The 24141-nt window shown below is 35.9% G+C and overlaps 4 protein-coding genes across 7 annotated transcripts; 2 read left to right on the forward strand and 2 right to left on the reverse strand.

Annotated features, from left to right (window-relative positions):
• Positions 1-129: 129 nt before the first annotated feature.
• Positions 130-1684, reverse strand: LOC114724592 (protein ROOT PRIMORDIUM DEFECTIVE 1-like). Its single transcript, XM_028910966.1, has one exon. The coding sequence runs from the start codon at positions 1636-1638 to the stop codon at positions 325-327; it is 1314 nt and encodes a 437-aa protein (XP_028766799.1). The 5' UTR covers positions 1639-1684; the 3' UTR covers positions 130-324.
• An 8776-nt stretch (positions 1685-10460) lies between these two features.
• LOC114724518 (aladin) lies at positions 10461-16562 on the forward strand. Of its 3 annotated transcripts, none has more exons than XM_028910867.1 (14): positions 10461-10569; positions 10671-10726; positions 10854-11030; positions 11150-11264; positions 11368-11464; positions 11569-11748; positions 11966-12024; positions 13285-13372; positions 13476-13551; positions 13955-14054; positions 14598-14649; positions 15050-15187; positions 15353-15440; positions 16397-16562. In XM_028910867.1, exons 1-14 carry the CDS (start codon positions 10512-10514, stop codon positions 16457-16459), a joined length of 1347 nt encoding a protein of 448 aa, XP_028766700.1. In that variant the 5' UTR covers positions 10461-10511; the 3' UTR covers positions 16460-16562. The 3 variants fall into 3 exon arrangements, with proteins under 3 accessions (XP_028766700.1, XP_028766699.1, XP_028766701.1); XM_028910866.1 differs by having other exon boundaries at positions 11365-11464; positions 16397-16561; XM_028910868.1 differs by lacking the exons at positions 10461-10569; positions 10671-10726 and having other exon boundaries at positions 10901-10965; positions 11365-11464; positions 16397-16561.
• Positions 16563-17498: 936 nt separating this feature from the next.
• On the forward strand, positions 17499-18535 carry LOC114724591 (50S ribosomal protein 5, chloroplastic). Its single transcript, XM_028910964.1, has 2 exons — positions 17499-17712; positions 17897-18535. The coding sequence occupies exons 1-2, from the start codon at positions 17628-17630 to the stop codon at positions 18253-18255; spliced, it is 444 nt and encodes a 147-aa protein (XP_028766797.1). The 5' UTR covers positions 17499-17627; the 3' UTR covers positions 18256-18535.
• A 507-nt stretch (positions 18536-19042) lies between these two features.
• LOC114724603 (E3 ubiquitin-protein ligase At1g12760) lies at positions 19043-22642 on the reverse strand. 2 transcript variants are annotated; one of them, XM_028910976.1, is made up of 4 exons: positions 21949-22642; positions 20814-20930; positions 20330-20624; positions 19043-19404 (listed from the first exon to the last, which is right to left on the reverse strand). In XM_028910976.1, the coding sequence occupies exons 1-4, from the start codon at positions 22407-22409 to the stop codon at positions 19243-19245; spliced, it is 1035 nt and encodes a 344-aa protein (XP_028766809.1). In that variant the 5' UTR covers positions 22410-22642; the 3' UTR covers positions 19043-19242. The 2 variants fall into 2 exon arrangements, with proteins under 2 accessions (XP_028766809.1, XP_028766808.1); XM_028910975.1 differs by having other exon boundaries at positions 20814-20933; positions 21949-22637.
• Positions 22643-24141: the final 1499 nt, after the last annotated feature.

Raw genomic sequence — 24141 nt, forward strand, 5'->3', positions numbered from 1 at the left:
TTTGACGTATGAATCTTAATCTGCGGAAAAAATTTCATTACAAGTTCAATCACAAACCGTAACTTCAGTAGTGAAAAAACGAAGGAATAAAAGAAAAACTAAATATCCCTGCGTACCAAACCTGCGTCGATGGTTGATATTGGTTACCGCAATGAATTCATAAAACAATCTGTGTAAACTTCATTTGCCCCATCGCTTCTTGTGACCAGAGTTTAAAAAAGGGCTTGGCATTAAGAGCGGATCTGTAATCAATTATTCTCGTATGGCTGATAAAGTAACAAAACCTTGAACGATGCCACCTTGGCTTCCAAACCATCTCTGGTCTCACTCAGATGCGTCAGTAGACTCGCCCGCAATATGATGGTGATCACAACTCTCCAGTAAGGGAACCACCCAATCTCCCGGTCTTTCATCATCTTCATTCACTTCACAGATTTCATTGTTGCTCCCACAAGCCAGCAATTGTTTAGTCTTCCTGCTTCTTAACAATACAAGATCCAACATTTTCCTACGTGCACTGTATATGGGATTAGGCTCAATCAAACACCCTTTACTATATGCCTCCCTAAGAAACACAGTTTGAGTTTTCCCTATAGTAGATATGTAGAATATGCCTGGGTGCTTTAACAGTACTTCACGCACATTTACTTCAATAGCAAAATCCCTTCGGAAATGAGCTAATTGATCAACCTCAACCATCTTCTCCACTGTCAAGCTCAGCAGCTCGTGAATAACACCAACTGATCTCTTCTCATAGCGCTCAAACCCTCCACATGTACGAACACGAATGGCTTCTTTTCTCTCATAAGGCTTTGTATATGTAAGCCTTTGCCAATTCTTCATCTTGTCTCTGTAACCTCTTTCGATTTGCAACCCAGTAGGGAGATTGATAGGAAATGCATACTTGGTCTCAAATTCACTCAACCATTTCTCTCTGTACTCTTTCTCCCTCCATCTCTCGATCTCAGCCACTCCCAGATGTTCGTCTCTATCAACTAATTCCACAATCTCTAGATCGACCAATCTGAAATCTCCAGTGTATTTCCCAAGCATGGAGTCTCTGAAATCATGGGGCAAACCCAACTCTCTCCTAATTAATCTCAATGCATGTATATGAAGAGTTCCATTTACGGACATCATCAACAGCTTCTTCAACCTCCTCACAGCCTCCAGTTCCTGCTGTTCCATAGCAACCTCTTCCTCCTTTATCAAGGCTTTCATTTTGCGGGTAAATCTGCAACATAAATTCCTCCTGATAGGGTGTGGGAAAACCTCAAAAATATGCGGATATTTATGAATAAATGACCCCATGCTGACATTAAGCCCGGTGATGCTCCTCCATCGGGACATCAACTGTACGGACACAAAGGGACCGCGTTTACGATTTGACATCAGTTGGTGGATTTTGAGAATAATCTTGAGTTTATTAAGGTGGGTCATGAGTTTGTCTAACTTGGAGTCTCTCACCCTGTCTTCCAAACGAGTCTGGGCAGAAACAGTCGGTTTCCTCCATCTCTTTTGTATGAAACAATTGAATAGGCCAAATGAAACTCCGGGTGAGCTTGTTGAAGGTGACGCAAGAGAAAAGGGAGAGGAGATCGGCGAAGATACTACAGGAGAGGACAAGGCAGATGACATATGACCAGTGGACTGAACGGGTTGGGAGTCGGGGAGAGAAGTCGAAGCGGGAAAGGATGGATTCGGCTTGGGCTTGCTGAAAAGGAAAGGAAGAAATATGTGGGCTGGGTTGATTTAAAATGGGCTTTTGATTAAGAGAAGGTAAAATAATAGATCTGGACGTGAACTGAGATGTGGACTGGATTGAATTAGAAAAGAACCAGAAAATTTTGATCCATCAAAGACTACATAGGGCCTCAGACGTGTCTTGGGACAAAACACGGATAAGAATGATGTTCAACAGCACATCCCAAAAAACCTCTAAAGTTTAGATCGAGACTCCAGCTAATTAAGAACACAGGGCCTTAGATTGGGCCAACATGCCCAGCCGAATATTTTGAGAAAAAGAATAATTAACATACCAATAGGATTAGGGGGTGTTTGGATAGAAACCAAACCATGATTTCAAAAGTGCTTTACAAAATGGACCAATAAGTACTAGTCCAAGTAAAAGAGACTTTGACATCTTAAATATCATATCCTCGGTTCAATTTTAGGGGCAGTGTGTATGGAAAAATTACTGTTAGGAGGGGTCCCCGTTACGGTGCCTGACAGTACCCCGAGAAATTATTTTCTTACCGTTTGAGTGGAAGGATATTCTGGGAAACTAAAAATCTGTTAGAAGGGATGCCCACATTTAATAGATATCTATGCTTTAGTCCGAAAAAAAAAAAACCAACAAGTCCCCTTTAAAAAGAAAAATACAAATTCGAATACCAGGAAACACACTTGTCATGAGAGACAAAAACCTTTTGCATTCTAAGCTTAATCAAATAAATGAAAAAAGAATAATCAACATTATAGTTGTAATTAAATAAAAGCTGAAAAAGGCTCCCTAAACTCTGTACGTCCACCAAGTTTAGGCCTCGTCTCGCTTTCTTTTGTGTTTATACCCCAGCATTTGATGAAGACGAAGCATAGAAGAAGACAGAACACAGAAAAATTACCATTTGGCACGGATAGAAATTTTATTGGCAAATAAAAATTAGAACAGATATTTGCACAGTTGAACCCAAACATTTAGTCAGATGGAGGCATACTACCCTAGTTTCGATGGGCGGCGGATGATAAGGATGAAAGTTGCAAAACGAGAGTTGCGCAATGCTAAAGCCAGTCGCAATAATAAAGAGACAACGTTTGAACATATAATTAAATTGTAATCCATTCCCCAAAAAAAAAATGTTTTTGCATAATTTCAAGCGGACCTTCACATTATCACATAGAGGCACAGTACCACATACACGTGAGTTGCGACTAAGGCTAAAGCCCGACGAAATCGTAGTTTTTAAAAAAAATTACTTATTTAAAAGACTCACATTTTGATTAAATTAATTATCCGGAAAATTCATTTGCTAGCCTATTAGTTATTAAACATTCATTGAAAGAATCATGTCCTGTGAACTAGACCTCCGCAGCTGCAGCAGTTGATTTTGAAAAATTATACTCCTCCGATCCTTAATATAGGATCTAATTATTAAGTTAATTTTGATCTTAAATATAAAGTCTATTTTTCATATTTATCAATTTTTTTCTAAATTAACCTTATGAATACTCCCTTAACCATAATCAAGTAAGTAAAGGAGGGAGGATATTAAAAAAGATAATTATGGTGTTTTAAGAAAAAGATGTCATATTTTTTATAATTAACTAATTTACCTAACTTTCTTAATCTAATCAAATTAGTTAAATAGGTCTTATATTAAAGATCGGAGGAGTCGTACTTTTTTGTTTAAATACTAGTACCGATTAAACTTTTATTAAAACCAATTTTGAAATTATCAACCATATCTCTAATAAGTAATCCCACAAGGCACATGCTTTGAGTGCATTTGCACTAGTATCGAGTAAAACAAAACCTGCACAATTCATTTATATGATAAATTTGTAGGAGAGTATAATTGAAAAATAAGAAATAATAATTTGAACGATAAATAACTTTGGTTTTGGTCTATAGTTGATTTTAAGGGCCTTGATAACTTTTTTTTAAAAAAATTGTTTTGAAGGTAACTATACCTTTTTTAATTTCAATTTGGTATCTTTGTGTTTTTTTAATTAAATTCTCAATTTGGAAACTATAATTTTGGATTTAAAATTGATTTTAGTTTTAATATGTATGGTGTTTGGAATTTTTTAATAAAACAATGGATTTGGCTTTTTCATTATATTTTGTAATTATGCCCGGAATCAATCTCATGAATCAATTTTCTTAATTGATTACAATCGAATTCACTTTCAAAATTATAATTAAAAATCAATTTCATTTAAAAATTTATTTTCTCACCATTAATTTAAGCGCACTTTAGAAACATTAATTAAAAGGAATAAAAAAGTGAATGTAAATAATTATTTCTATAAAATTTTTCATATTTTTATGTAGTTCTTCTTTTAATAAGATCTCCTACCTGGATCTTCATCTTGAAGAATTTTTTTTTTAAGTCAGAAAAAAAACCATTCAATTTAGTGTAGGTTTGGCGAAAAATCCGACTTGGTTGATTATTCATTTATTTGTCAACAGCGGCCTAAAAAAAATTGTGAAATTGATTATTAATTGCCTGTTGGAGCTCATTAGCACGCCTGTTACATATACGTAGCACTTACGCTCTGACCGTTTTGTGCTGGGGCGAAGTTAAAATCTGTTGAAGAGGAATATTCTGTTATAGTACAAATTGTTTTAACATAAATGCTTGCTCGTTAGGTTGGCCAGGGAGCAAGCCTATATGTGCGTGGCATGGGCTCGGCAAAACCGTCTTGTGGTCTTCGAGCCTTCTAGTAAGTTTTTTACAGTATCAGAGCGATTGATGGAATCAGCAGTGTGCTCAATATGATTTTTGACATCAATAAAGTGTACTACTCCTCCGGTTCTTAATATAGGACCTAATTATTAAGTTGATTTTGATCCTAAATATAAGACCCATTTCTCATATTTATTAATTTTTTCTAAATTATCCCTATGGATACTCCTTCAACCATAATCAAGTAGAAGAGAGAGGGGTATTAAGAAAGATGATTATGGTATTTTAGGAAAAACGTGTCACATTTATTATAATTAACTAACTTACTTAACTTCCTTAATCTAACCAAATTAGTTAAATGGATCTTATATTAAAGACCGGAGGAGTATTTAGTTTCATCTATATGTTTTATATGATATAGAATAACTGGAAATTTCTATCCCATGAGATTTACAGATTAGTATATTTAATTAGATTTGAAATTGGACAATATTTACAACAAATTTCTTATATCTATTATGTTAAGTTCTCCAATCACATATGATCATGTGTTATATTTTTTCAAATATTATCATTTAATAACATTTAATTATAAATTCACATGTAATGAAATCTCTTTTAATAACATGCTTCCCAATTAATTTAGTATATTTAAATTCAAAATTAATTATTAATTTCTTTATTTGAGCATCCAATTAAAATCTCATTTAATAATGATGGCTCCCATTCAATTCAATATATTCAAATACCAATTAAAATATTATTAATTTCTCTATTTAAGCCTTTAATTGAAATTTCATTTAATTTTAATGCTCACTATTTAATTCAGTATATTCAAATCTCAATTAAGATATTATTCAAATATTATTAATTGATATACCCGAGTCTCATAATATCATACCCAACTCATTACTAAACGGATAGGGATAGGGTATTATAAGATTTTAAGAATGTAGTTGAATGATTGATTAGTGAAATTAGTAGGGGACTCTAATTGACAGACGAAAAGCTGGACGCTATTATGAATCTTGAACATGTTCAAACAACCAAACTGACTCAATATCTTTGGCATAGCAGATTGAGACATGCACTTGTAGACAAATTTAGATACTCATACCAAATTTACAAGCAGGTTCTTACTGTTAGTACTAATAGGTGGGTTTACAAGGTAAAGCATGATACTATCTCCGGTCCTAAATATAAAAACTAATTGATTAATTTGAGTAGATGAAGAAAATAAGTTAAGTTAGTTGTTTGTAATAAATAACTAAATAAGTGTTGTTTTCCTAAAACATCCTTACTAATCAAGTATATTGGCTAGAATTATCATTATTAGAAGAACTATTTTAAGAAAAAATACATAAATATGAGAGAAAAAATAGATTGTGATCCTATATCTAGGATCAAAATAAAAATCAAATTAAGTCTTATATTAAGGACCGGATATAGTATTAATAAGAATATAAATAGATTTAAGACTAGACGACTTTTTGTAAAATGATGTAATCATTAGATAGATAGATGTATACATTCTCTTTCTTCAACAAGACTTGGGGCCTGTTTGGGCGTCTCAAAACCATGGTTGCAGAAGCACTTTTCCGCAAAACGAGATAATCTCCTCCACATGTTTACTTCGTAATCCGTAAAAGTACTTCTGAAACCATGGTTTAGTTTCTATCCAAACACTCCCTTGAAGGAGAAAGAATACATGCAGAATTGCAGATTCCACGTGAATATAGCAAAATAGAAAAATAATAAAGTTTCTGAGTTAACCAAGCCTTTTTATGATCTCAAGCAAGCATCGTGACAATAGAACATTAAACTTACACAAGCCTGGTTCGTAGGTGGTTGGTATTTCAAAATCTTGCTCGGATTTCCATTTGCAGAAATGGTATCTTTGTCAAGAAAAAGAAAAACAACGCAAATGATCTAAGGGTCCGTTTGGTTCAATTGCATTGCGGGATTGCAATGGTAACAAATGGTAATTCAGATCCCATTACCATATAGGTATACGTTTGGCTGACATTTGACACCGGTAATGGTGAACATAATTACCAAAAAATGGTAATGAGGATTCATAGGGTCCCCCCAATGAATCTACATTACAATCCCCTTACCATTGCTTTATGCCAAAAATACCCCATCTACTTGTGCATTTTCCCACCTTTGTCCATTAATTTCTCCCTTCATGAAATTTACCCTGTAGTTAACATCACCACTACGGCCACCTCCGACGACACTCCTTCTTGCGCCTACACCTTCTCCCACTTTGCCACCATCAAACCCTCAGCCCATATCTACATAAGCACGTCAAGACTAACAAGATGCGGATTTTCAGCAGACGACGAGACAAACACCGCAGGTACCATTGTCGGCAACGTGACTTGTGGTTTTCATTCTCTGCAATTAACCTCCCTCCTTAGCAAATCTGAGCAACACCAAGACCCATGACCCCACCTCCATCCTTAACCAGCTTTTCAGTAATTCACACTACACACCTAATGCATTTCTTCAAATTCGAACACAAGCAGAACTCGCGATCCATCTCCATCCTCCCTTGTACTCCCACCTCTTCATATATGAGCACCAAAACTCTTTGATTTGTATGTTTTTAGTGTTGCATTAGATGATTAGATAGAAAGATTGTCGAGAGAGTTTTTATTTGCCATTACTAGAGGTTAAAAGTGTAAGGAATTGAAAGACACACAGCGGAAATTAACTTTAAAATTTTTTTAATCCCTTGCCCGGATCTACCGATTGTGTTTAAGTCCAGTAGTAAGAGGTGTTACCTGCGGTATTCGAATTGTTGGTGGCTCGGGGATTCCGACGTTCAGGATGACTATGCTCTCCTTTCGATCTTGAGAAGTCGACGACTCAGATCGGCTTCCTCTACCGGTATCCATACGAACAGCGTACCAATCACAAACGACGTGCTAGCGCCTCTTGTCCTTCTAGGGTTTTTTTTGAGAATCCATCCTCACCGTCTCTCTTTTGGCCGTTTCTTATCTGCAAACCTTTTGCACTCTCTATTTCAAACCCTAGCTCCTAATATCAAATATATAAGATGCTATGGGTATTATGAAGGATATTGGATTTCGGAATTAATCCTAAATTAATTCTGAAATTAATACAATATCATATATTGCGTAATCTGATAAGAAATTAATTAAATAAATATGGTTTATATTAAATCCGTCCCTACAGATTTAATTAACCTATTCATTTAATTCAAAATAAAGACATGACGGAATTATATTTGATTTATTCTAATAAATCAAATTTGAGATATTATAAGATATCATATCAATCTAAATTTCAAATTTAAAAGTGATAGAGATTTAATTTATCCTTATAAATCAAATCTTATAAATATCTCTTATATTATATTATATATATACCCGAATTTATATATATATACACGTCCACCCTAGATTATTCATTGAATCTGGACATATCTTAGATTCAATGAATCTGGACATCATAGCTTGTGTTGGGCTATTTTGTGTGCGACCTTGTAGGCCCATATGAAGTTGGCAGTGAGCCATTTACTATAATGACTCACAAGTCGTAAGCGGCCTCTAGCAAGACATCACGACTACCCAAATCATATGAAGATCGATGAACGATGTAACCTTTCATACAACCATATCACGTCCCTTTTGTCACACGACATTTTGGTCATGGATGAGGCATGGAGAACATCATCCTCCTATTCCTGACCGTTACTTTCTTGATTCCTGAATGGTCTGAGTATAGAAATGGAACTACCTTTCCATTACAGTATGGCCATACATTTCTCAGACTCACTCATCGAGGGGCTCGGTAATATCTCTCTACGAATGTGAGGGACAAATTCCATCTTGACCATTCACATTCCTCCATATGAAAAACCACTAAGCCTGAACATAATCTTTATGATCACTCGGTCAAAAGTGACTTTTGACTGGGTCAAAGCTGAGCGTTTCTCATGTAGGAATCCATTATGATCTTAGGTCAAAGGGCATAGTGACATGGTTTGTATATGAGATAAGCTTATGACTTAACCCATGCAGCTCTCTCATAGCAGGTCGGTCCAACACCTTGTATTCTTACATGTGCCTATGACTTTGATTTATATCTCTATACATCTTCAAAGTCATACTGGTCTTATTTCATCTCTGCTCCCACATAGATGACCGACCAGGGACATTTAGGATAAAATCATGAGTTATCCAAAGATAGTCATCACAGTAAACATGCAAATAATATGATAACATAATTAAGAAATTCATAAATCAACAATGTTCATTACACAATGATTGGCCCCTAGGGCACAATCTCCAACAAAAAGAAAAGTAAGGAGGAAGGATATTTATGCAGTAAAAATAGGAAACATCTTTGTTCTTTCTCTTCCCGTCTAAAGAGGATGCTGTTAAGGATAAAATTGTCTTTTGCTATTTATTCATTTTAAATAATTATTAAATATAGCTTATTGCATCTCTCTAAAAATAAACATACCAAACACTACTATGTGATTAGTATTGCATTAATTCTCATTGCACTACCATGCACAGGATTGCAGAATATAATGAGATTCAACCAAACAGGCCCTAAGTATGACAATGAGATGTAATTTGTATGAACGAGTGGCTTTGCATACCCATAACGAACGTTCACGTAGCTAGTTGGCCCGATCTCTAACATGCATGATAATGAAATGCAATTGATGAGTGTGGGATGGTGCACTAGAAAAACCCACAGGTCGCTGAAATTTCTAGTTTCAAACCTGCCCATTAATCAGGATTATAAACCAGGATTAAAAAACTCCTTTTTCTATTATTTCTTGTTGGGTTAAGACGCCCAACAAATATCGTTCTACGGTTCTTTTTTTAAAAATGTGAGTTTCTGGGCGTTGTCATCATAAAATTGTTTTCAAAACAGCTTCTTATATTGATTAGGGTGTGTTTGGGATCACATTTGGAGGCCCAAACGTGCATCCCAATCGGAAAAGTAACTGGTAGGTTGAAAAATGATGTTTGAATCTACGTTTTGTACATCTGATTTCTGCCACTGAAATGAACTTATGCAATAATCTCAAAGAAGCTGGTTTTATTCAATATGACTTCTGTAAAAGTCATATTGGAAAAAAATTACTTCTGCTACTACTATTCCAAACACGTTCTTAGTTGTATTTTCACTCTCCGATTGCAGGCTTTTGTGGTGTCAATATGAATTTGCCTCATTGCGGGTGTTTTCTCTTCTTTAGAACAAGCCTCTTGCAGCTGGCGCAAGGTTTCTAAGTAATTGCGTGCACTTGCCTTCTTCCCTTATTCATTTGGCTTCTTTCAGATCGTTTCTTAGGGAGTGTTTGGAAAGCATCAGAAGTGTTTTTGAAAAGCACTTTTTTATAGATCGAGATAAACTCCTTCACATATTTACTTCATATACCGTCAAAGCATTTTGAAAAATTAGCATTGCTTTTCTATTTATGCGCATGGGTGGCCTAATTATTTTAATTGTTTTTTGTATGATAATTACTTTAATTATTCAGTCTCACCTGTGCTCATTACTCTACTTAGGGTGGCTTAGCTAACAGCATGATAATCAACATTTTTTCAGCAAAACATTATTTTTTTATATTAAAGCTTGTTTTATTATGTCTATTAGGAGTGTTCAATTTGTCCCTCCTGATTATCCCATTTCTATTATCGGGTCCCGTATCATTTTATAAACACCCCTAATGCCTACGTCTAGCTAGTCTTTTTTAAAAACTGTAGTTTTTAAAAAATTTGTTTATTTAAAAAGAAAAATCTCTTAAATTTTTTTGGACAAGGAAAATTTTTTTTGATACAATAAGGGAAAGTTTTATTAGCGCGTGGATGTATTTAATTATATTAAATAAAAAATCAATTCTGTAATTACTTTTATAAAGTTAAACTTAAGAAAACCAATTTTATAAAGAAAAAATTAATTTTATTTAAAATTTATTTTTCGCGCCGTTTATCCTAGCTCGCTCGGAAGTAAGGGGGATGCAGTAAAACCCCAGTTGGCTGCTCGACAAGGGAAGCGCTGATCCGAGCTAAAACCCTACAGTCCCCCTACCTTCCAAAAATCCGTTCAGACATGCCTTCCTTCCCTCCTCCTGGTTCTGTCACCGTCTGCGAAGTCAATCGCGACCTAAGTATTACTATCTTCCTATCTCTACTCCTTATGCGCTGTCTCTTCATTCCATGTTCTTCTTGCCGGTGATCTTTTTACTTTTCTAATTCTTCCAATCTGCAGTTACTGCCGAAACCCTCTCGGACGATCGAGCAAAGGACACCTACGGGAAGCTTCTTGTAAATTATGCTTATTTGTGACCTTTTTAGTCTTGATTGAATTCATCTGTCTTATTGTTTTGTGTGATTGAATTTGATAGGCAGACTTACTTGGATTTTGTTCTTTCATCTCGTTTTTCTGCCATAGGGGTTGGTGTTTAGCCCAGTGCCATTTCAGCTAGAGCAGCTCTTATCACCGCCTTCTGATAATGATGCTGAACAAGATGGAAGAACTGATGGCGATGGGGTCCAAAGAAAAGGTCTATTGGCTATCTTGCAACGGCTAGTTAATGAGTCCTTTAGACGCCTTTTTCGCCCTAATGATGTATGGCGTCTTCTCTTTTATGAAACGGAAAAAATGTTTCTGATGCGTGCTACCTTTTTTATGATATACGTGCAATGTGGTTGTAATTCACGCCATATTGTCTTCTGAACGATTTGTAGGTGCATTTGCTACCAGAGGTTGATGTTCAAGGAGTAAGCTGGCACCAGAATAAGCATATAATTGCGTTTATCTCTGGGCCAAGTCAAGTTATACTTCGTGACTATGAAGATTCAGGTAGCTTACCTATCTAATCTATCAGGTGTTTCGTGTCTGTTTTAATAGCTTTACTTTCTTGCTTCTTGTATGATTGCTGACTGTTTGACATTATGAACAGAAGGGAAGGATCCAATCATGTTGGCCAATGAGTACCAGAGAGATGTTAGAGTACTTGAATGGAGGCCTAATGGTGGCCGGATGCTCTCTGTGGGATGCAAGTGAGAAATTGCCATTTGTGCGTGGTTTTTACGCAAATTTTGTTGGTAGGGCCGCCAATAGTATGGTGCGTTGTTCATATTGTATCAGGAAATCTACTTTTCAGGGGCGGAATATGCATTTGGGCTGCTTCTTATCCGGGGAATGCAGCATCTGTTAGATCTGGGGCAGCTTCCTTTGTAGGAAGTTTATCAAGGGGCACCGGAATTCGGTATATCCTGGCAGATTTTCTTCGCAGTGAGGACAATGAACATATTAGCGCTCTTACATGGAGTCCAGATGGAAGATATCCTAAGAAACATACCACTAGCTTTACTTGCTTTTGATATATGTTTTCCAGATGAGAATATCATTTTTATGGGTGGTTGTTTTTCTTTCTCCCTGGAAGCACATGGAAAGTATGTTCTTTTTGGTGGTGGTTTTAAAAACTGACTTGGGGTATATACTTTAGTTTTTCCGTGAAACTTTAATTTCCGTTCATACTTTTCTTGACTTATTTTCACATACTTGGCTTCTGCTTCATATGAGAGCTCCTCCTTCACCGTCTGGGATGTTGCTCAAGGTATGGTCAAGATCTTAATTTGTATAATGTGACATTGATATTCCTTTCTTTTACTGGATAAGTTTAGAACTTGTTCTATGCAATTTTTCATGGTTCTTGACTCTGTTACTCTTGTCAACTTTTTGAGACTAAGGACTCATTGGCTGTGGCCTATATGGACATGAAGATACAGCATAGCCCAACTACTTTCACCAAAGCCCTATTTCTTGGATGCGTTTTCTGTATTTTTGTGAGACGTTTACCTCATTTAATGATTGTGACAGAACATAGCAATACTAAAAATGAGCCCATAGTCAAGAATAATGCTTTGGGTCTATTCATCAAATTCAAAACGTTTACTCGGACCAGAGTTTTAGATTCTGTGTATACACGTGGAATGCACTCTATTCATACACGTGATACATTAATATGGCTGCTCATAATTATGTGAATGGTTTGGAAACACCCTATCCCATGCATACATACTCTGAGGATCTATTAGATACTTTACCCTAGAAGAATTTAGATGTTATTCAAATAAAATTTGTTTGATATTTTACTTCTACCTTGAAAATTAAGAAAGCATCTGGAGTGTAGGGTTCAATTTAGGAATGCTAGACATGAGTTCTAGAAGATGAATAGTCACCAGGATTCTGGTTCGCATCACCTAATTTCTAATTTCTAATTTCAGTCTATCATTAAATATTCTCACTTTGTGACTAAGGTTTTATTTTTATTTGTTATTTTTATAAGTACAGCATCTTTGGCAAGCAAGAAAAGAGTTAGGTGTGAAGAAACTGGTAGAGAGTTGGGGAATGATATACAGATTACATTGGTAGTTTATGATGACACACTTGAGATCAAGAAATAAAATTGGGGGAATAATACTGGTTCCAGTGGCATTTGTTACAATTTCAATTTCTCAATGTCACAACTTTATTTCCAATTTTGAGCTCTACTTAGAAAATATAAGGAAGTTAATTGCGTGCGCACGTTTGTACACCACCTTGCTATTGTTTATGAATGGTTTCCTGCTTAGGGTAATTTTAGTTGAAATGTCACTTTAACAAAATAAAATATTTGGAATCGTAAATAAATAAACTTGTCAGATATCTCTTGCTTATTCTATGTTAGGATCATGAGTTGATTGTGATATAGTTTGAGGAAGGACGAACACTAGTCTAACTTTGGATTGTCTTTGAGTTTATTATTGCAATCATCAAGTATTAAGTTTATACCTGCTCTCTTGATTTTTTTTCTTTGTTGGCATATTATCTGTAGGTGTCGGGACACCAATTCGGCGGGGATTAGGGGGCATATCAATGCTGAAGTGGTCACCTACTGGAGATTACTTCTTTGCCTCCAAATTGTACGTTATATGCTATACAAGTCTCATTTTCAACTGAACATGTTAAAATTAACTAATTATAGATTGTTTTCATTCATATTATGATGGTTATGTTCCTTAACAGTGACGGAACGTTTTATCTCTGGGAGACAAACACTTGGGCATCTGAACAATGGTCATCAACCAGTGGATTTGTAAAGGTATATAAGGTCTAATTTCATATATTTGAGTCTTATAATGACCTAGAGCCATAATATTTAGTTCTTAATCATTAACTTAAGTTGTTGGTATGTTCATCAATTTCATGCCAAATTATAATATCTTAACAATGATATGCGATACTGACATTTTCCAGTTGCTACTTGTCAAATATGAGATCACTTGGACATGTAACAGTTTTTCTATATAAACTCTAACAAGCAAGTATTGTTAATGCATTTTATATAAACTCTAACAAACTCTAATAGTTTTTCTTTCCTTGCAAGTTATCTTTTCGGAATTAAGTCCGCTAAAAATACAAGAGCTACTGTGACTTTTTTTATGATGGTCATCACGTAACTGTATTATCTTCAATGGTTCCTGCCATCCATAATGTGCTATCAGGGTGCAACATGGGATCCTGATGGGCGCATGATACTGCTTGCTTTTTCAAAATCTTCAAGCTTGGGATCTGTTCACTTTGCATCAAAGCCTCCCTCATTAGGTATATGGTCTTTGTTTGGAATTTCTTATGTTGAGTTCTTTATGTAATGCTTATTGGATCTGTTATGGACAGTAAAGATGGAAGTATTGGGTGCTAAATAATAATTCAATTAAATTAGTAGATGGTTAAATATTTTCCCATCTTTGCGAAGATTGTTATGATTTGTGATATACTGGGAAAAATGTATGGACGGGTAAGAATGGAACACTGAAAAAGCTATCATAGCTGAGGAATCTGCTATTGTATATCAATTGAGTCTACTACTAAAAATGGGCCAGAAGAGGATACGGGGAAATCTCTTCTGCAAGAATATCAACAGCTTGCACTTATATTGTATTGCTTGCTGAAATCAATAGTATGCTTCTGGGTTTGTATTGGTTGAATCTGATTGAGAAGATGAAATAGTTTTCCTGTAGTGATAGTTAAGCTTGTGGGATCAAAATAGCTTCTTTTCTGTCATGTTTCGCCTATTACTTAGCTTGAAAATTTTTTCTTTAAAATCAGAGTGATACACTGATAATTACTTCTTGATTATTCTTTCAGATGCACATCTGTTACCAGTTGATTTGCCAGAAATAATGTCACTGACGGGCAGGTAGAGAGAAATCTACTGGTTAGAATGGTTTTGGTTTTGTTCCACCTTTTTGTATAAAACTCTTCATGAAGCTAGAATGAGAGATATGTGCCAGAACAAGTAAAATTTTTTTTTTTTTTATCTGCATTGCTTGTGATGCTTTATTTGCTGACGTGCTACTTCCTTCTATGTATCTCTTCTTTTCTTTTCGGACTCCCCCTCTCCCAAAATTTTTTTTTGTACTTCCAAATTGTTTGCAGCAACTGATATAATTCTGCTTTTAGCCCTTGCTTTTTTTTTGGGAGGGGATTAAATCCTCTCTCAGTTTCCCCCTCGTTTTCAAGTAATTGGTTCTGCGTGATTTGATTCTCATTGATAGCAGTGCTATCCCTATTGATTCTTTTGTTATTTTTTTGTTCAGTCTTGGCATTGAAAAGATAGCTTGGGATAATTCAGGCGAGCGATTGGCTGTTTCCTTTAAAGATGGAGATGAGGTTTACAGAGGCCTGATTGCCATATATGACACTAGAAGGACTCCTCTGATATCTACGTCACTAATGTGAGTTGATGTTTGAACACAGCAGACCTGTTAATCTCTTTATATTTTTCCTATGTAAATTTTAATGCCATATCATATGCGTGCAATAATTTTCAGTCATGAAATGTCGAGATAGTCTCATTTTCCATGGACTGAATTATGCTGTCTTGCAATTACATGTTACAGTGGATTTATCAGAGGCCCTGGCGACAATCCAAAGCCAATGGCATTTTCGTTCCATGGAAGATTTAAACAGGGGCCATTGCTTTCTGTGGTTAGTTTGAGTCAAGTTTATCTGCTTTTTTCTCTTTATTTTGGAGAAAATTTAAATTTTATATTTCTTGTTAGTGGAAAAAAAGAAGTTACATGCTTCTATCTATACATTTCAGGACGAGTATTCATATGCTTGCTATGACATAAATTTGTTTTATTTCCTTTATGCTCTTGCCTTTTCATAGATGGACCATTTCATGATAATTTTATTGAATCCTTAAAAACCAACGTTTGATTTCAACTTTAGGTGTCTGATGCTCTATTCCTTCTCTTCTATTATTATTTTTATTATTTCATGATAATTTTATTGAATCCTTAAAAACCAACATTTGATTTCAACTTTAGGCGTCTGATGCTCTATTCCTTCTTTTCTATTATTATTTTTATTTTTTCTTTTGGTAGAACTGGTGCCTTGTTTTGAAAGGAGAAAAAACTTAGCTACTTGAACTTATATGTGTAGTATACTTGTTCTCCAATTAAATTTAAAGAAGTGGATTTGTTTACACTTTACACATTATTGGTCCAGTAACTAGCTCATGCTGTTGACACTATTAACCTATTTTTAGGGTTAATATAATCTTTGGTTCTTCAAGTTTGTCTTTATGTTGATTTTGGTCCCTCAAATTTCAAGTCATAGGTTTTGGTTCTTCCAGGGGCAAAATGGTTTAAGTTTTTATTGGATTATAGGGATCAATGTTTTAAATGAAAAGAAACTTGAGGAACCAAAACCTATAGTTTAAAACTTAAGGGATCACATCCAAAATAAGAGGAGACTTGAAGGATCAAAGTATGTATTAACTTTCTTTTTAAATTTTAAATTTACTTGTTCTGATTTGATTGGAAAAATGCATAGTGCGCAAGTTTGATTACCTACATTTTCTCCAATTTGAAAGCACTTCCAATTTGCAAGTCCCTGGACCTTTTGTTATTTATTCTTATTTTTGTTATTTGTGACAGTGTTGGAGCAGTGGATTTTGTTGTACATACCCCCTATTATTTCGTTCCCATACGCTACCATAGTGAGGATGGAGGGGGGGGGGGCTACACCCGGTTTGATGTTGATATTCATTTGCTTGACGTTTCCGGTTAACCCATGAGGAAAGCACTCTCTCTCTCTCTCTCTCTCTCTATATATATATATATACACACACACTTTTGCATTTAATTGGTGATTTGTGACAAATGTTACATTCTATGTATGTGACTGAGTTGGAACAGATTTACGTGATTCAATCATACGTAATGTTCAATGGTTTAGGGCATGTTTTCGCAAGGCTATCCTACGATGCGAACCCTAAATCTTACGTGTGTAACTGATAGTGCTCAGGTGACACTAGACATATCCTTGACGGTAATCTTTTGCAGCTATAAATGGAAAATGATTTTGAACCCGTTGAATCCATTTTATTTTCATTAGCTGAGTCTTTGTCCTTGATTTAGGTGTCAATTACTGAAACAGATCTTCGACTATACAAGATCTCTTTTTAATAGGGATAAAGTGAACAAACTGATTTGATCAGTTGCTAAAAAAAAAAAAAAGGCGATGTAGTCTCGGTTCTTTAACCAGATGGTCCCAAATGTTTTTTTTAAAAAAATTACTACATTATTTAGCCTTTAACCTGTTTATGTAGGATGATTGTTTCAATCTGCTTTAATCCCTTATCTGGGTTCTCTTCTCCCGTATGGTATGAAATTTGTTAAAAAAAAAAAGTCGTGCCAGTCACAATTTGATTTATAAATAATGTGCCTTATATGTATGAATTTTTTTTTGGCCAACGTGGTTCATGATTTTTGTCCCTTGGCAACATCCGATAAAATTGGAATATTAAATCTTAAACTGAGTATTGAATTTGCTTGAGTTATAACATCCAATCATACGATGTCATATTGGACTAACTGCTTGAGTTATTTTCTTTAAAAAGTTGTTTATCGGGAAAATCAAATTAGAGGTAACCCACTCTGCATTGAGGTAAAAGTATATTTTCGAAGTAATCTCTCTTTAATCTCCTCTATTTTTTTTTTTTGGGGTTTAAATTCCCCAATCAAACGTGTAAGCGAATTGGACGCGAGTGATGGAACCTTATCTGAAGTCTGAACGCTCTCGCCTCGCGTCCGGTTTCGACCGTCTACCCTCCATTGCGGAACGCCGAGCCATCATTTTAAGCATTTTTCTTAGAGAAGGAAAAAAATGACTCTTCTCTCGTTCAATTCTTGCACCCTTGCCTCGTCCCTACGCTTTCCTTGTTCCACATCGGCCGTTGCTCCCCCCACTGGTAAGAACCTCACAGTCACACACTCTCTCTAGTCTCTTCAAATCTTTGAGGCATCTTTTCCTACACCTTGCCTTCCATTTCCGGATTCTGTTTTAATATATTTATCGATGTGTTTCTGTTGATACATCTTGTTTATTAATTGTATAATGGTTTATTCTCTTGAGAAAACTTGTATCGGTGTCAGTTTCCAGATTTCACGTTAGACCCGTCGATGTGCCTTCTAAGTTTTTTGGCGGAGTTCGAAAATCACCAGCGTTCCCTTTTAGGAGAGCAGCCACATTCGTTGTTAGAGCTGATTCCGCTGATGCTGATGGAGCAGCTTCGGCAGATGAGGGTGGGTCGCCTCCACAAGGCACGGGAGAGGTTGTGCCAGTTGACAAACTTACTTTGGAATCAAAGCTGCGAGAGAGGGAAGAGCAGAGATTGAGGATGAAAATGGCCAAGAAAATTAGGCTTAGGAGGAAAAGACTTGTCAGGAAGCGCAGAATGAGGAAAAAAGGAAGATGGCCACCTTCTAAAATGAAGAAGTTGAAGAATGTCTGATCGCGAGCACAAGTTATCCTTCCTTACGATTTGCGCTTAGCCAATCCACAATTAATTTGTATGTTATTAAGTTTCGGTTGAATACTTGAACCTGGACGGGGGTTGATTAACATTGGACTTCATGCTGCCTTCATCTTCACGGATGAAATGATTCGTACGATTTGATGTTTAGTTAACAGCTCCTCTTGCACTGTGATTTCCCATCCCATGTTTGCAGCTACATCGTTGTTCCGTGGTTGTCGCATGTTTTGAAACAATTCTGGCATTTATTCTCCTCCTTGTGAGCTATAGTTCATTCGCGTACTGCAAAATACTTCTCTTTACAAAACATCATATTCACTTGGATTCGGAACCTTTTGTTTTTCCCCTTGTGTGCCCAAATTGTGCTTACAGGTACTTGAAATCAATCGAAATTCGCTTGGGTTAAGCAACGAGAAAGCATCTCTGTAAGAAACATTGATTCTATGATACTCCTCCAATCTTTAATATAGGACCTAATTGTTGAATTAGTTTTAGTCCTAAATATACAACCCATTTCTCATATTTATCAATGTTCTCTAAATTATCCTTATAAATACTCCCTCAATATAATCAAATAGAAAGGAGAGAAAGAGTATTAAGAAAGATGATTATGGTGTTTTAGGAAAAACGGGTCACATTTCTTATAATTAATTAACTTACCTAACTTCCTTAATTTAATCAAATTAGTTAAATGAGTCTTATATTAAACCGGAGAGTAATAGAAATCCACCCCTTACTGTACCCCCCCAAAAAAAAAAATCCATCCTTTACAATATGTACATCCGATTCCTCTTCATAAACAAAAGTTCAGAATGCAATGACAACATTCTACTCGAAAGAAGAAATGCTTCAAGGAAACATCGAAGGAAGGGGTAGGGAAATTCTTTTCTCTTTCTCACTCTACACATTTTATTTACCAACTGTTGTCAGCGGAGTAGCAAATGCCTATCTGATCACCAGGAATGGTCAAACCAATGTATCACTTCTAAGCATATTGAATTTGCAGAGAGGGCAGGTTGCTTTTGTCCGAAGCCATCTGCTGATGCATCCACAATGAAAATGGTGCGTGCAGGGAAGGCGATAAAGTTCTGCCCCTTCAACGTATGGAGAAAGGCATATGCAGCATTCCTGCGATGGAAAATAAGCAGAAGCAACTTAACCCCATAAAGATGAATATTGCACTTCTACTGCGATGACAAACAGCATCTATAGTAAAAATTCATGGAAAAGGCTTTTAGAATTTAACTCAGTAGCCTTCAATTCTGTTTCATTGCATGAATATTGTAATTGAGATGTATATTATGAAAAAAATAATTGAATGGCTCAATTTCTAAGGTAAGGGATCAGAAGAGACAAAAGCCTTCGATTTGGCTAATCAGTCGTTGATTTGCAATGTTCAAGTACACATCCTATGATGAGATTTGAGATTTGTTCAGTTTCATAACAGGCCTCATGGGTCACGAGTCCAATTTTGCAACTTGACCGCAGACCCTATGTCAACCAAGAAGAATCATGATAAAGACCTAATTAAATAACCTTCCATTCTTAAGGAGTGAAAAATATGAAATTGTCTATAAATACTAGTAACTCAAGCATCGTTAGAGACATTTGAGCATGTTGAATTTTCAGCAGGGAATAAATTGAAGTTATTCTCTTTAATCTTGCAAAGTATTTCATATTAGGATAGATAAGAGAAAATTCCATTTTGTGTATTTTTTTACCTCCTAAGGGGCCGTCCGCTACAGATTAAAATTTTTTATTATTTCTTGAAGTTTTTCCTTAGTGTTTTCTCCTCCCATTTTTCCTTATCCAAACCAAGCCTTAAGGTCTGAAATCCATGCACTGTGATATGCGTTTCAATGAAAGTTTATATTTCCAGGTATTACTTAAATATGCCAACAGACAGAAGTTGCGATGACATAGGATAGACTATGTCATAATCTAAAAGCTTTAAAATGGGTTAAATCTCAATCCAAACACCAATAAAGGAGTAATTACAGCTTAGTGAAATCAGAGTCACTGAGAGCAAAATGTTATAAGATATAATACTCACAGAATCATCTGGGTTGAGATATAATTCGCTGACAAGATTGCTATTGCTTGCACCCATAGTTGCTTTAGAAACTTGCTTCTTACTGTTGTCAACCATCACCAATGAATTTGACTGACTAAACTTATACTTAGGAAGAGACCTGATATCCTCTTCTGATGCACCCTCTCTGATTCTCATAGCATAAGCTAATGCTACTATCGGGATGAAAAAAAAGAGAGCAAAGAAAACTATACACACCATCCCAATGCAAAAGATGATAAAAAACACATCAAAGGCAAGAAAGACCACTGTTAACCTGCAAGAATGGGGTAAATACAGAGCTTAATTCTCCATAAACTCATAAAGACGAACTAATACTTTTGTCATATTCATGCATTTTTTTGGGCAGCAAATAAAGTTCCAAATGCATCACACACAGTCTGCTTGCACTATAGCAGGTTCAAATCATGGCCTGACTTCACATTGTTCAGATCAAGGTTCTTACCAGTAGATACGAGGACAGTCTTGCAAAAGTTGCTGGCCACCCACCACAATCCAATAAAACCCAAGGACCCACCAAATAGATGACACCAGTGTGTTCATAGACTCTAACTTCTTCACATTGCTGAAAGCAAATAGAGTGAAATGAATGTTTAACTATATGTCGATAAATATGCTTAAGAACAAAAGCAAACATGCAAGACACAAGAAAATCATTATTCCCCTCACAATTTAGTTTTCAAAATTAAAAACTTGGACGCTGATCATTCAATTCTAAAATTTACAAAAGAAGAGGGCAAAGAGGAAATACTGCATCTATAAGGGGAAAATGCCTAGTAAATGGTGTCCAAGTTTAACTAAACCAAAGAACATAATTGCAATCAACTGATGGCACCTTGGATTCAGAATAAGGAACCTGGTGTCTAAGCTGCAATAAAACTCAAAAACCAAAGGGTCAAAGCAAGATTGAAGGGGGCCGCAAGTGAAAATTCACTATTTTTTCACTAGCAGATCAATGACATCAAGAGTAGACATCATCTCCGGTCCTCCATCATTTTTCCAATATTCAAATCAATCTTTCGCAGAAGACAAAAGATGCATAAAATCGCTTTAAGAGAATCCCCTTCCACACTACAGGAGGTAACATTGATGAAGAGTACGTTGAGGAATCAAAATGATAACAGACTAAAGAAAAAGCGATATCCTGAGAGTACCATGGAATTCATTCATTGATTGCTCTATGTTACAAGGTAAAGGCACGGTTTACACATCCCGAGACTGAAAAGTCAGACCCGAACAGTACGAAGTCCAAAGAAGTGATAATAAAAACTCCTTTTTTTCCAGGCATTCAACAGTTTTATCAGAACAAAACCACTGGCCCATAGACCAGGAAGAGAAACAAGACACGGCGTCGGTAAGCAACAAAACTGCCTCAAACCCCAAAGGAGAATGAAAAAACGGGACAGGACAAATTATACGAGGTTTCTTTTGTTGGCAATAACCACAAAAACTTATCATATCGAACCAGAAGAATGCTTTGACGGCCATTTGGATCGGCTTATTTTATTCAATTTATTAATTTATCTTCTACTGATATAACATGTTGTTCGTACTAGAAAATCTGAGAAGAAACTGAATACCTGTTCCAACTCTGGCAAAAGGAAAGCCCAAGCTCAGCACCGTAAAAATCTCGAGTCCTCCGACGATACTCAAAACACACAAAACCCATATGCAGAAGGCACTCAAAGGCATACCCACAGAGCCAAAGCCTCAAAGGGGTGGACGGATGCTCGCCAAATGTGGAAAGAAGTACACCAGCAGTGACCAGTACGAAGGCCAGGTTCCATACAAGGTCCAGAACCAAAATGGGCCTCGAATAGGCGCAACTGCTATCCTCGAGGGGTCGGTCATCGTCGTCCTCCGCTGGGTTCTCCGTACAATCACCGAGGAAAATCCGGTGGTGCTCCGCCGCGATCAGGCGGGTGGTGTAGCGAGTTAAGGGGAGGGTGAAAGTGGCGCGTAAGGTGGAGGAGCGGAGCATGGGATTACTCCCGCGAGTGCGGCGAAGATCCTCAGTCGGCAGAAGCGGCTCTTGTTCCATGGAAATTGAGATGAAGACAAGGAGGACCGTACACGAATGCGGGCGAGAAAGAGGGGAATTGAGGGAATTTAAAGAGCGAATAAATAGGGCAGAGGACTGGTGAAGGTTGGTTTGGGTGCTTTCGGCGAACAAGGAAGAAAAGGAGTGGGAAGAGTAGTGGTGGAGGCACTACTGGCACTAAGCTCGGAGGGGTGCGAAACGACGTCACATCGCGATGCCGATGGATTTTGTGGTGAATCTGATTAAAATCATTGGTTCCAGAGAAAGTGAAGCGCATCTGTGCTCCTTCTTGCTGACTCTATTTCGCAATAATTTATTTTTTTTCTTCTTCAACACTGTGCTATATTTATGTATATTTTATTATTCACGCAACTTACGAGACAAAACTTCCCGCAATTTTTTGTTTCCGGTCATCTCTCGTGTACTCAGATATTATAACGGTTTAGGCAATGGTTTTAGATTTCAATGCCGATAATTTTCCTCCTCGAAATTATCAATTACTTGTCCACTTGTTTATAGATTGGAAAATATTGTTACCATCCCTTAAGTTATGTAAGGTGTATTTGGACATCTGAAAAAAAAAATTTCAGAAATATTTTTTCGTAAATCAAAATAAATCCCTTTACATATTTATTTTATATACTGTAAAAATATTTTTAAAACCATGATTTTGATTTCATCCAAACACTTCCGTAAACATTTTTGGAAAATTACTTGATATCTATATATAAAGCTTTCTGTAGAATATTGTTTTAAAAAAAAGAATATTGATATATAGAAGGGAGATAAATTGGCCAAATTCACCGATGGAAATGGTAAGAATGAATTATTTTTCTTTTGGTAACATTTTCGGGTTCGGCGCAATTGAATATTAGTCAAAAAATAATCAAAATTGATAAACCATTCATAAACTGGTAAAAGTTGATTTTTCCCCTTATTTTTATATAGTATAATTATATATAAAACCACAAATATATACATTAATATATTTATGATGAAATAATTCGATCACAGCTGGATTGTGATCGGACCAAATAATTATACAGGCCGATAATTTTGCGATCAGTTGTTATCAAGCCATGGTGCCGGTATTATTGTTACTCCTCCGGTCCTAATTATAAGACCCAATTGACTTATTTGAGGAGATTAAGGAAGTAAGTTAAGTTGGTTATTTATAATAAATAAGTGTTGTTATTCCTAAAATATCCTTGCTAATTAAGTATATTGGCTAAAACTATCATTATTAGAAGGATTATCTTAGAAAAAATGCATAAATATAAGAGAGAAAATGGATTGGGTCTTATAATTAGAACCAAATAAAAAGTCAAATTGGGTCTTATAATAAGGACCGGAGGAATATTATTGATTATTGATTATTTGAGTATTTGGAATTGGAATCATCCGATTCCTTCACTTATGTGGTTTTGTTTTCTAAATATGGAGCCTGCAATGTGAGGTTGGTGTTTTTTTCTTCAAATTTCAAGGGGCGATTTCTGAGGCGCCGTCATTGCAAGCAAGAACACAACACTTTTTTTGTTGGCCTGAAATGTAAGAATACAATATTTGACCATTCCCAATTGCAGAGATTTTGCGCACCGCGCTTCATTCTTTCTGTTATCATTTTAGCCTGACTTACTGTCATTTTCGCAGCTGAATTCATCTCTCCTTCATGGCAAACAAAGCTCCTTTATTCCCCAAGTGGGCTTATGAGTCTATTCTTAGTAGGTTTTAT

Source organism: Neltuma alba, unplaced genomic scaffold (genome assembly GCF_004799145.2).
Source record: "Neltuma alba isolate B1F8T4 unplaced genomic scaffold, ASM479914v2 tig00012192_pilon, whole genome shotgun sequence".
NCBI lineage: Eukaryota > Viridiplantae > Streptophyta > Magnoliopsida > Fabales > Fabaceae > Neltuma > Neltuma alba.